Source organism: Leguminivora glycinivorella, chromosome 6 (assembly GCF_023078275.1).
Source record: "Leguminivora glycinivorella isolate SPB_JAAS2020 chromosome 6, LegGlyc_1.1, whole genome shotgun sequence".
Taxonomy (NCBI): domain Eukaryota; kingdom Metazoa; phylum Arthropoda; class Insecta; order Lepidoptera; family Tortricidae; genus Leguminivora; species Leguminivora glycinivorella.
The window spans coordinates 2,376,563-2,390,326 of record NC_062976.1 but is presented as its reverse complement, the minus strand read 5'-3'; the positions used below and the strand labels follow the sequence as shown (position 1 = coordinate 2,390,326).

The window sequence follows — 13,764 nt, the reverse complement described above, 5'->3', positions numbered from 1 at the left end:
TTTTATCATTTTTTATTTTACCAAAATAGTGAAAAATATTTATATTTTTGCTAAACATCAACGCTATAAAAAAAATTGCCGCCTAATTCCCCATAAGTTGATACCAGAGACGATTTTTAAATTTTAGGATTTTTTTCCATAGTAATTTTTCATACAACTTTTGGCAGTCGAAAAAACGCATTTTGCATAAATATATTTTACTATATTTTTAGTATGTCAAAAAGACACACACAAAGAACTAAAAAAACCAAACTTCGGTTCTGTGGGAATTATTATGACCCCCCCCCATACAAATTCTCATTCCACTCCTCTACTACAATGCGGGTTGGAGACTTCACATAAATCTTTGAATTTCTTCGCTGATGTATGCAGGTTTCCTCACGATGTTTTCCTTCACCGTAAAGCTAGTGGTACATATTAAATGATATTTCGTACGTAAGTTCCGAAAATAGGAATTTTGACGCGGGCTGTAAAAACTTGTTTGCAAAGTGATTAAATATTATCAAGATCATGTTTGGAGTTTAGAAGTCTTTATGTCAGACTGCGTTTACAAATTACTAAAATACTTATTATTCTTCTGCCCCCCTCATTCAGCTTATTTAGCTATCATGTTTCACAAAATCGATTTTTCAAAATTTGATACTAGTATGACCGACACAGAGTATGAGAGACAATATCTACTTGAAAATGATAATAGGCTACTTGCCTCGTCGTAGTCAAATCAGCTTCTTTTTGAGCTTTTCTTTTTTTTTTGCCACTTTTATGAAGTGCGATAGTTAAAAAAAAAAGCTATTTCTACTCAGAATTAATAGCTTTTTCAATACTAGTAGTTAAAAAAATTGTCCCATACGATTTTTTCTTATTTTATTACCATTTTCCGTACATGTTGTAAGGGGTAACAAAAGAGGAAAGTAACAAAAATGTATGGAAATTCTGGGACACTTTTTGTTTCCCAGTGAGATTGAAAGTACTCGTGATTCTGAGTACAATTGACCTAAAATTCCCTAAAAAAATAAAAATAAATTTATTGGAAAAAAAAGAAATGCTCTTTTAAGAAATGTCAAAACGAATTTCAATGACTTGCTTATTTTATAAAATGAATATGAAATCGAATTGAGTGACGTCACGGTCAATTCAGTTACTTTATATATTTCTACCTGACCTCCTAAATAGAAATTGGATTTAAACAAACTTCTGTCCATCCTTTTCTTATAATTAGGTATCGGATGCTTCATTTCGTGCATGGTATAAAATATTTTATTTTAAGAACAGTCGAGTTCCCTCTTGATAACATTGTAAGTAACAGAAAAAAAAACTGCCAAATACTAGTGGACATCTTAAAGTCTGCGTCTTTACAGATTACTGAAATACTTATTAATCTTCTGCCACCCCTCATTGAGTTTGTTAGCTATCTTGTCCACCGGGCCCGGCCCCCCACAGTGTCTCGGTGCTCCGGCCAGCAGCACCGTCTCTCCAGGTCCAAGCCTCACTGGTTTCTCCAGCTTTACGTGAGACCCAGTGGAGAAGGAAGAGCCAGCTGAGCTGGAAGCCACGGTCATCTCTGCTGGAAGACCTGGGACTGAGGATAGTAGGGCTTCGGTCTGGGATTTGCCGACGTTGGAGACGACGAGGAGAGAGCCGGTGCCTCCCCAACGGAGGACGGCAATGGCGTCTCCGAGACGCTTGATCTAGAAGGCATAAATATGATGAGGTCAATTACAGTTTGATACAATTGTACTGTTTACGCTATCACTAATAGGTCACTTTGAGATGAAAGGTTACCTTTTATTGGGATTAGACTGATTTTTATTTCGGAAACATCCTACCCGTTCTCGAGCTAATACACATAATAAAAGCTAAACGAAAAACAAAACAATACCACGTCTCCCGGGATGGAGCAAACATTGGTTATTACAATACAACACATCTAAAATCAAACAACGGTAGGTTCATAATCTTATATGTAGAATATAGATGATCGCACTGTCATATTATCATAAAAGCCGGCACTTGTGTTGTGATTGTATATGTATACGATATACAATATCAACGGATGATCTTATGAGAGAGAAACCTTATTAAGCGCGGCGGAGATCCCAAATAGAAACCTTATGGGATATTATGTTTATCACACGGTGAGCATAAACAGCTAAGATTTCTTCGTAAATAAATAACTTTATCTTAGTGGTATATGATTTCTTCTCTAATAAACAATAATTTAACAGATATTTATTATTTAGACGTCAGACTAGCTAAGTAGACTTAGTAAAAACTTCTTCTTAAAAGCTGAAATATATTTTGTCACTCGATTTCGCACTCTTAGTTAAGAAATATTATAAGAATAATTACCCTAGTAAAACTTTCGAATTTACTAAGGCGCATTAACTTTCTGGACCGTAAGAAAAGTTTAATTCAAATCAATAAAAACCAGTCGTGTAGTGAACCCAGCATTGGAACTGTCATCCCAGGAAAATGTGCTGATGATGATAAAGGAAAATTTGCAAAGCAGGATTCAGAAGTAGACCATTCGAGGATGGTGCCTGCTGATAAAGATCTCGGAATTTCAAATTAATTAAAAAATCGATAATTACCTCAGCATGAGGTCCAATAGCTGGACTCTTCCTCATCGCTGCCGCGACTCTCACCACCCCAACATGGCTCCCATCATTCACAAACTGGGTCTTCGCATTTGCATATCTATAATTAGGCGCTAAAGGCAACCAAGGTGTTCCAGTTGTGAATCCACCATTGGCAGTATCATCCCAGGGGAATGGTGCTGATGACGGTAAAGGGAGACTAGGGAAGCAGGAGTCAGATGTGGACCATTCGAGGATGGTATCTGCGGAGCCGAGCTCGTCTCCTTGATGAATGATGCTGGAGCCGGGGAGTGCCAGGTTGAGGAGGTTGATGGAGTCGACCATGTCGCTGCCGTGTCTGGTTGTGATGCGGTTTGCGTTGGGGGAGCTTGTCTGGAAATAGAAAAGAAAGATTAGAAATTTTGCAAGGAGCTCATAACATTTGATCTATGTGTGACGAAATGATGTAAAGATAAGGAATGCAACAGTTTAACAACAGGGTAAATTTCAATTGCGACAGTAAATATGACAAGAGACTATAGGATCCTTTAGAAAATACGTTTTTTATATTTGTAAATATAAATAGGCCCGAATTTGTCGCACTGTTGGCATTAAAGCTGTTGTCGCTACAGTATGCAAAAGCAACGTATGAATTGCTAAAAGTAAGACTTTTTGCCAAGAGCATCACCATCTAAATCATTAAAAATGATATAAGATGATAGCATGATGATGATAGCTACTGCTACTTGAAGAGATGATCTTACGGCAGATGTAAGTCACATATTTGTGGCATTGTTGGCTCCCATTTTACTGACAACAGCAGTATCAAGTGCAGACTTTTAAAAAGAGAAGACTCTTCTAAGATAACAACGAGCAAAATTACCTGCCAAGTAGGAACACCATCTTGCGGAGCATTCAGTATATCAGCGTAGAAAGCCACTGCCATTTGAGGAGCTGATCTTTGAGCAGACGTAAGGGCTGTGCTGATGACGCCGTTGGCTCCTATGCCGCCATTGCTGTAGTATTGGCCAGCTTGTTCTGGAGGTAAAGATGTCTCGACTAAGATGGCTCTGGAAATAAAAATAAATGTGTATTTACTGCTGCCTCGAAATTTCAAACAATCCTTTAACTTTTAGCATATAAAAACCACCAATATATTTATATGGAAATAAAAATTCTAAAAATTTGACCGGGCAAATTAGGAACAGATAACAGTACGAGGTTGACTTTTACTGTCCCTATTTAACAATATTAACAGCATGATAATCCACCCAATAAGTTTGACCTTTATTTAATACTTTAATTTAATAATATATTTACATTTTTTGCGTGGTTTGGTTTGGACCTTAGTGTCTTATATTTAGGAATCCATATGGCAAACCACCACGCCAGTGGAGCTGGGCCGAGAGTAGGTGATGAGCCGTGTCGCATGCTTTTTATTCTGTTCTTCTATTACACATTAACGTAAATGAGGAGGCACACTGACAATTTCCCCCGCCAGGCGGCGCCTATGCAAGAGTCTAGGCATGTCACTGTCATTCATATGTGAGAGAGAGAAAAAAACATAATTATTAGTTTCTCGCTCTCACGTCTCACGGACTAATAGGGTGGCGCCATCTGTCGTATCCTTTGAGTGTTCCTCCTCATTACATGCCTATTTCTACATAAGTAATATTTTAGGTAGATTAAAAACAGACGTTTCCCACCGATAATAAAGTCCAAAGTAATTTAAAAAATTACATATTTATTTTAGGCATGCGATTTGACAGTCGTCGAAAAGAGTATATACTTGTCAGTACATACATCTATCTCACGTTTTTCTCTTCTACCATTTGACAGATCTCCGTCATCTTGTGAAATGTATTCTTCCATTCTTCAGAATCGTTGAAGCAACGCTTGTTACAAACACGCGAAAGCTATGCAAAGTCTAATTTCGACCCATATGTCACGGCTAGGTATAGCCCCGGCGATTATCGTTAGACTTACAAGCTACAGGTCACGGGTTCAAATCTCAGTCGTCGCATACGTAGGTCGTAGATATTACAGCTTTTTTAATTAATTTTTTTTATGTTTTATTTATATTATAAGTTGATAAGTACAAGCTACTGCAATGACATTAAATACAAGGACGCACAATTCATAACAAAAATGTTTTAAAAATCTGGGTCTAAATTGCATTTATAACATTCTTGTTGATGCTAATAACGTTAACTTCTTATCTGCTTAGGAAAAAAATCGTTCATGCCATAACCAACTTAGTGCATAAAGACCTAAGTATCAAAATTGCAAATGGAACTGCGACACACTAAAAACTCTTTATCAAAATACCTTTTGTCATAATATGCTCAAATGACTTAAATGTCAAAATGAATTGCGAACGAATATTGAACGAATGGAGCGGCTACCAATATATAATAAGTATGTAGGTATTAGATATTTCCAATTTATTCCATAACTAGAAATACCTAAAAAAGGCCGCAATTTTACTTCTTCATTACATAAACTCTAAAAATACCCTACTGTATCATCTTTATCTTGGTCACTTGTACTACGTTTATTACAATAAATGTATGTAATGTATGTAAGTATGTGTAAATTTCCTGACATGTCATATCTTGTTCTCACAAAGAAAAATTTACAGGGCTTCCAAGAATCTCGAGCTGGAAGGATACAAATTAAAATATTTTCTATGAAAATAATTAAATTCGACTGCAGACAACCCAAAGGTTAATCGGATTTATTTATTATAGGTTTTAAAATAAATACCAGTGGCTCTGATCTGATAGTGGGATATTCTTTAAAATTTATTTTCAAAAGGAGATTTAATGTTGGTAATGCCATTCAAATAATATTAGAAGTGTCTACGCGAGTGTCCGAATTTAATTATAGGATAGCACATATTGAAAGTACTGTAATATGGGTACAGAAGCCTGCCTATTGAAATATAAAATACATAGCAAAAAGTATAGAAAGAACCTACTACTTTTCGACTTTTTATTTACACTACATACCGACCATACAACTGACTCTAATTAATCTTGGTTTTCAAAAGTGTAAAATGTAGACCTAAGTGCGTTTTCGCATTATCCGATCCGATATCGGATGTCGGACCGATATCCCATACATTACAGGCGGAATCTTGGATTCATCTATTGATATCCTTCCGACATCCGTTATCGGATCGGATAATGTGAAAACGGTCTAATAGCGACTCAATTAGTTTTTGTTCCTTGACGGTCATTAATTTGAACTAATAAAATTATTTATTTAAATCTATAAAATTACAACGAGTATTATAATGTATTATACATTCATTTTGTAATGTAATCCAACGAAATAACTTATAGAAATATATTCTACCCTTTTTGCTTGTTTTCTGATTACTATTTAGCCAATTTTTCATTGAGTCATACCATGGACTTTCAATAGGGACTGAGCTCACACTTTTTTTGCCATAATAAATTGAACTTTATCACCGGTGCAGAAAAACGTTTTTATTAGGATAGTAAAAGTGTATCCACATGAGAGGGTCAAAGTTGGGGCTTGTGTCCCTCTCGCACGTGTGACCAGTGTTAAAGAGATTACTATAGTAGTAGTGTTTTTACCTGTATGATAACTAAGTTAATAAACTTCTTAAATGATTTTTGTATTATATCGAGGCAAGGATATTCATACCTTGTAGCGAATTGGTAAGTCATTATTATGAAGCCATAAAACCAAAGATTTGCGCAATTAAAAAAACCTTTAATTCGGTATTAGTAGATTTGGTAGTAACTTTGAATATTGACTGGTATCCCCAAATAATGACAGTGATGACGTCATTCAAATAATTTTGACAGTGGCAATAAGTGCGAGAGGGACACCAGCCCCAACTTTACCCTCTCATGTGGACACACTTTTTGGCCTAACAACTCAATCTAGCTTAATAATAATATATAAATCTATGAGTCATACCGGACAACTGTCATTGTAATCCTTAATCTTTATTACATTACATTTGTAATCCTTATTACAAGGGCATAACGTCTAGCGATGGTTAGCTAAGACAGAGTATTGCGGTTGCGGGGAGGAACGATGTTGAGCCTTAGGTTACCTTCAATCAATACTAATACTGAAATACAGTTTTCGACCTTATTGCATTACATGTGTCTAATAACATTTTAAAATGGCTAGGGAATTAAATATCTTGACTGTACCTAAATTACTCACAGCATTAAATAAAATGTTATATAATACAACAAAAAAATAAAAATAAAAACCAAAAAAAGTTCATTTCAACTGCCGGGGATCGAACCCACGACATCAGGAACGTCCGTCATTTTACGTTACGCTAGTACAACCTGAGCTATTTAAGCGATAGTAGTGGTGACGAAATATATTATTATACCATGATGTAATGAAAATGCGGTTGAACACATGAGTCACTTTTGAAATAATGCAGGAAATTACATCGTCAATGGTAGAGAGTTTGTAGGTAAGAAGAATATGAAAATACTTATTTCAGTACGTACGTATGTGGTTTTAGCGCTTCTTGGCGAGCATTTAAAGGTGGATTAATTTTTATTCTTCTTTATTATGATCCTAACGAAAAGTCTGTTCCAATTTTTTTGCTTATGTAATTTTTGCCGTGAATGATAATGCCATATTTAAGAATCTATTGAAAGTTTGTACGGAACCCTCGGTGGGCGAGTCCGCCTCGCACTTGGCCGGGTTTTTTTACTTACCTACATTAATAGATATTCGTTACAATCAAATACTCTGTTACTTTAAATGGGTATAAATATATTTAACAAATATAATTTCATGACAAGGATCTCATAGCACACATCCATATTGTTATTTTCATTAAAGCCTGGATAAATCTACGAGACCACCAGAATTACATTTATTTTCCGCTATTTAGCTAAAGTACATTAAATCAGTATATCATATCAACGTTATGGAGCACAGGCGGGCTAGCCGAAATGACAATTGTTGACGCTAGACGCCGATCGAAACGTAGTGTGTCTCTGTCGCGCCAATACAGAAGAGCGATAGAGATAGCTACGATAACGATATTATCGTGAGAGTTTGTGATCGTTTCTTTTTTGCCACTTTTATAAAATGTGATATTTTGGGATAAATTTTACGTTATTCCTACTCAGAATCACTATGTAGGTGGCTTTTTTAGTCAAAAAAATTGTCCCATACGATTTTTTCTCATTTTGTTACCATTTTCCATACATTTTGAATATGGTAGGTAACAAAAGAGAAAAGTAACAAAAATGTATGGAAATTCTGAGACACTTTTTGTCTCCTATTGAGATAGAAAGCGCTTTTGATTCTGAAAACAAATATACCTAAAATTCTCTAAAAATATAAAAAAAAAGCAAAATGAAAGAAGCGCTCTCGTGTATTTGGCTACGTACTTGGTCCCAAAATAATCGAAAAATCTTGTACGAGGACCGCGTCGGGTTTCGAGCGATTGCGTTTGTGATAGATGTTGCTTACTCTGCGGAAAGGTCGGCTTTGTTCGTTGTCTTTTAGGTGTATTGGATTATAATATAATATTTGTGGAGGTATTTTAGAATGAATAAAAGGTAAAGTTAGGTATGATTGCCCATTCTACGTCTGCGTCGACTCATCATCAACATCATCAGGGTGGCTAGCCGAATGGCACAATCGCTCACGAAACGCTCACGAAACGAAGCGCTAGTAGATATCTATCTCTATCGCGCTTGCGTATTGGCGCGACAGAGCCAGCGGCGTATCGCTTTCGTTTGGCGTCGGAGAAATGCCATTCGGCTACGGGGCCTGGTCAGCCCTTTATCGCACACTGCTGAGCATAGGCCTCTCTTCTAGTACGCCACTTCTCCCGATCCGGGACTAGTCTTATCCAGTTGTGACCAGCAATTTTTCGGATGTCGTCGACCCAACGAGCTAACGGATGCCAGGCACTTCTTACATTTGTTAAGCTACCATTCCGTTAACATTTTAGTCCACCTGCCATCACTCTGTGTCGAAGATAACTGACGTAAATCAGACAATGAAGCGACTAAAATGGAAATGGACTGGCCACATGCTCCGAGATAAAAGAGAAAAATGGTCTAAGGACATAACATCATGGTACCCAAGAGATGGCAAAAGGAAGGATGGCGGACAAAAAATGAGATGGGAAAATGAATTCAGAAAGGTAGCTGGAGCCTTGTGGAGAAGACAAGCTCTAGACAGAGAAACATGGAGAAATATGGGAGAGGCCTATGCCAAAGGCAACCAGACTAAACGTCTGCGGAGAAAGGCTAGCAGTAAGCAGTAAGTAAGTAAGCACTCTGTGTCGACGCAGGACACTTGTATGGGCTTCAAATCTTCGATTGTTTGACATGCACACCGCACACCCCGTCAGAGAGTGCGCCCACGGGCGACTTTTCGAAGCGACTTTTTTGTCGTGACCATGGGCTAATATGAAAGTGCGCTCACGAAGCGACGCAACTTTTCATACAAATACGTAAGTCGCCGAGCAACTTTGTCGCCCGTGGGCGCGCACCCTTACTGTACGCCTAATATCAGCGTGCACTCAGATCTTACACTAAGATAATATTACACTCTAACCCCCTTATTCATAAACGTTCACTAAAGTTATCAAGTTTATCATCAAATTACCGAACAAAATTACCGACAAAGTTCGTTTGTCCCTTTTTATCACACCAATACGTCGGAAAGGGACGAACGGACTTTATCGATATTGATAACTTTAGTGAATGTTTATGAATAAGGGGGTAAACCTATATCTCATTTCAAATTAATTTTGTTATAACTAAATACTTACGGTGTCTCCAAGTTTGACCCCCTAGCACACGTCATAGCTTCCGCTACCATCTTCCTCAAAACTTTTAACCCACATTCCTGTTCTCTAAAATCAGGGTTAAGTACTAATCCAGCAACCCCCCTTCGTAGCCAAGCACATTGAGCTGAAGCTAACGCTGATGCTACACCTTCGGAGCAGAGGTTGAGGAGAGAAGCGTTGTTTCGAGTTGCAAAGAATGCCTTTCGGTCTTCGTGATACGTCCATTGGTCGATACCGGGTTCTAGCTGTAAATAGATCAGGATTTTAAAATCGGAACAATTAAAGCCCAAATAAATAAATAACGACGAGGTCGTTTTTATTTACATTGCGCACTGTTGAAGTTAGCCATTCAGCACCCCAATCAAATACCGCAATGTAGTGAAATGCGCGCGACTTCTCGCACCGTGTCAATGGGCCCTTAGAGTTTGTGTCACTTCCATTTCGTTACAATTTATATGACATTGAAATATGATTTTAGCCCATAAAACACGTCTTATACATTGTAATCTCATTGTACTGATCGTGCAACGGTTTTTAGGGTTCCGTTCCGTATTAACAAAATTGGTGCTCATGCAGAGTATTTATAAGAAAACTAAAAACTTTGAATACGTATCTTATTTTGTTTTGTTTAAGTTCATCGAATTTTGTAATAACAAAGTAATACTCCAAATTAAATTCGGTCTCCTAAAAATAGCACTTTATAGCACGAATGAAAGAGTAAATACAACTTTGATTAAGTCTAAAGTCGCCCCAGATTTGCTGTTTCATGATTTTGTTCATTTAACATTGGCAAACAAGTTACATTGTAAAATTTTATATATTTTTAAATTAAAGGAAAATGGAAAATTCACACATCCAGCAGGACTCGAACCTGCGACCTCTGGCCTTGCCGCCAAGCTTGCCTTGGCCATGGCCCCGGCAAGGCCAGAGGTCGCAGGTTCGAGTCCTGCCCTGCCGGAGGTGTGAATTTTTCCATTTTTCCTTTAATATAAAAATATATAATATCGCTCGCAGACGTTTCTGCATGATAAAAAACAAATTTAAGATTTTATATCTGACCTTTAATTATAATAATCATACAAATTAACGGGACTAAGTAGTAGTTAATTTAAGTACCTAACCAAAGAATTTATTAAACCTACATTTCGATATTTCGTAAATAGGTGTTGTGGTAAATGGGAGACTGAGGACAATGAGCAAAATTACTTACCCACTTGCCAAAAATTAAAACGTAATCGAATTATGTAGTTGACGGCCAATGATGAGATGTATGGAAAGGAATACATGCTTCGTCAACCCTAAGTGACTAGGATCCTGATTAAGGACAAGCGAATCATGATAATACCTCTGGAGGCTGTTCAGGTGTTCCATCAACCCAAATAAACCAGTCTTCGAACCCGTTCGCTCGGCTTGCACTGGACGTGAACCACTCTGATGCTGCACTGGCAGTTTGAAGGTCCAGGGTGATGACTACTTTCAGCTCTGTTACAAGGAGAGGCAATTTTATAAACAGTTGAATGGAATCACAGGAAGTTGAAATAATCATTACCTAAGGTAGGTACCAGCGCTGGGCTGAATAAACACGACAAGTGATCGACAGCCCGCCTGCTTCCGGCCGGGCGTCCCTACACTACATCTAAAAGGTACCTACCAGCTATTAAAATAGACCATAGATATTATTCATTTTTTTTTTCTCATTTTCAATATAAACTTGCAGTTTTGTTTAAATATTTTGTTAATGAACATGAAAACATAATTTAAGCTCATTCATCAGTTATTCTTGCAAAATTATGATGAAAGTAGGTTTAATCAGTACCTTACCTACAGCATTTTAGGCATAATGGAAGACCATTTCTTTTTTTATTAGAGACTTGACAGCAATTCCCGAAAAGTTTGTACATTTGGATCACGTCTCCGATTTCGATAAAAATTGGTAGGCTGATAGAGTCCATGATGCTGAGCAAGATCCATTAGGTTTACCAAAATGTCCCAAGTTACCGAAAATGTATAGCAATCTGGTAACTAAAAAGGAAGGTTTCATACAAACTACCTAGAATAGATTCATATAAGCTGTTTACGTCCGTTTTGTCTGACATAAATCTGCATTTCCGTCACGCTTGTTAATCCCCATAAGTATATAATTGATGACCCATGTAAGTGATTTTATGCTCGTCATATCGCATCAGACAACAATGATTCTCAATAACTTTGTTAGAAAACTAGTCATGAAGGCTGTTAAAAATTATGAGAGATCTAGATTTTTGTCCAAAAATATGAAGATAAATTTCTTCTATGGTCCCGGGTTTGGTCCACTCTGGACTCATCTTAGACAAGTACAATCAAGGCTTGTGTCTTTGTACTTACCCAAAGCTTTGGCCTTCTCCAGAAACTGGCTGAAGGCATCCAGCCCCCCATAGCGCTGATCGATCCCCCCCAAGTCGATGGTCCCAGGTTTGGTGCAGTCTTTACTCTTGGTGCTGAGGGGAGACAAGATGATGGCGTCTGCTCCTAATGAACGAACGTAGCTCATCTGTTTTGTGGCTCCTTGAAACAACATACAACATATTTAGGGTTGCAGCAAAAAAGCCAATTGAAGCAAAAGTGATAATTATTGTAGCAAAGTCAGTCCAATATCACTTCGCCTTGAACTCTTCAACTGAATTTTACATGAGGTAATTGGTTTCCCAATAGTTTTTTTTATACCACGTCGGTGGCAAACAGGCCCGCCTGATGGAAAGCGGTCACCGTAACCTATGGACGCCTGCCACTCAAGGGGTGTCACATGCGCGTTGCCGACCCATTAGAAACTTGTACACTCTTTTTTTGAAGAACCCCATTCTGTAGTTCATCGGGAATACCTCGACAGGGAGCTCATTCCACAGCCGGAGGTTTCAAGGTGTGTGGATGAGCGCCCTGTCGATGGCGAGCGGTGCGATGATGAAAAGTGGTCGTTGGCATCATGTCAAAACAGTTCTAGATTCTAAATTCAAAAGAAAAACATAGAGAGAAAGAGCATTACAACACCAATGTATTGTCTGTTCTACAACGGTACTTACTGCATATTGGTGCTTTGCAAAAATCTTCAAAGGTCCAATAATTTAAGTAGTTACCTTGAAGATGAATCCACCAGTACCCTATAATACACAGCACTGTTCTATCAAAGTACCGTTTGTCCTACTGCGGTACCGAAAACGAACTCTAGCGTCTATTCATAAATCTTGGATATCCACAGAGCTCAAAAACATAGAACAGATTTTATTAGACGTTGTACAAAATATTATTCCCTTTTTGGCCTTACCTTGAAGATCGCCAAGCCCGTCTCCATCACCATCTTTGAAAGAGTCCACCAGTACCCTATAATACACAGCACTGTTCCACCAAGGTACCGTTTGTCCTACAGCGGTACCGACAACGAGCACGAGTGTCAGCAGCCACATCGTCATGGGTAATGATTCGACCTCGACATTTGTCATGTAGTGATGGGATGTACGTTTGTACTGGATTTTGCTGAACGAATTAATTATTGTTAGGATATTTTAGAGAGACGAATGGTAAATGTACACGACAACGGCATTATCTTAAACGTAAGCAAAACAAAAGTGATGCACGTCTGCTCACCGTATATGCCAAAGAAAGGGTCACAAATATCAATTGTTGGTCATACCTATAACTGCCTCCATAATGATAAAATAATATGCACTTGTGCCTTATTAGAATCAGTACGTGAATATAAATATCTTGGCCTAACGGTAGATGACAACTTCAGTTGGAAAAATCACATTGACTATATATGTAATAAACTTAGAATAATGTTAGGAAAATTCTACCATCTTCAAAGCATAGTCTGCAAAAAAACGTTATTTGTTGTGTATCATGCATTAGTAGAATCTTTAATAACATATGGTCTGACCGTATACGAGAGGACCTTTCCAACCTATATTAGCAAAATTAAATCGTTGCAGGTGCGGTTTTTGAAAATGCTTGTAAGTAAAAAAGAAAAGAGTAAATGTAAAGGTGACTATGTCCAGCTATATGGGGCGTGTCGGGTCCTCCCAGTACAAGAGAAGTTTAGGTATCTTATGGCCGTGGATCAACACGGATGCAACGACCATAAGATACCTAAGCGTATAAACAATAGGTCGTTGAGAGATGATAACCGATCTCAATATCTCGAACCTCAGAGTTGTAATTATTATGGAGAAAGAACATTACACTATATCATTCCTCGGATATATAATAGTATACGACCTTTACCTGAAGACGAAAATAGTACCAAAGCAGCCTTTAAAAGGAAATTAAAAGACCAAATGTTGGAAATGTACCTTACAAGTCTTAAACGTTAATAAATTAATAACTTTAAGCGAA

At 37.6% G+C, this 13,764-nt stretch overlaps 2 protein-coding genes across 2 annotated transcripts in view; one reads left to right on the top strand and one right to left on the bottom strand.

Annotated features, from left to right (window-relative positions):
* Positions 1-13,764, top strand: part of LOC125227613 — a 147,067-nt gene that overhangs the window by 6,969 nt on the left and 126,334 nt on the right. The window lies entirely within an intron of this gene.
* On the bottom strand, positions 1,096-12,863 carry LOC125227611 (maltase A3-like). Its single transcript, XM_048131960.1, has 7 exons — positions 12,698-12,863; positions 11,764-11,943; positions 10,745-10,881; positions 9,382-9,644; positions 3,460-3,646; positions 2,592-2,969; positions 1,096-1,688 (listed from the first exon to the last, which is right to left on the bottom strand). Exons 1-7 carry the CDS (start codon positions 12,840-12,842, stop codon positions 1,353-1,355), a joined length of 1,626 nt encoding a protein of 541 aa, XP_047987917.1. The 5' UTR covers positions 12,843-12,863; the 3' UTR covers positions 1,096-1,352.

Bases quoted from the DNA above. Each gene is read 5' to 3' on its own strand.
- LOC125227611 (XM_048131960.1), bottom strand. From the start codon at position 12,842: ATGACGATGTGGCTGCTGACACTCGTGCTCGTTGTCGGTACCGCTGTA. The intron at 3,647-9,381 runs GTAAGTATTTAG...TTTTATTTCCAG, and splicing joins GGGTCAAACTTGGAGACACC to AGCCATCTTAGTCGAGACAT. The intron at 2,970-3,459 runs GTAATTTTGCTC...TTCTATTTCCAG, and splicing joins ATGGTGTTCCTACTTGGCAG to ACAAGCTCCCCCAACGCAAA.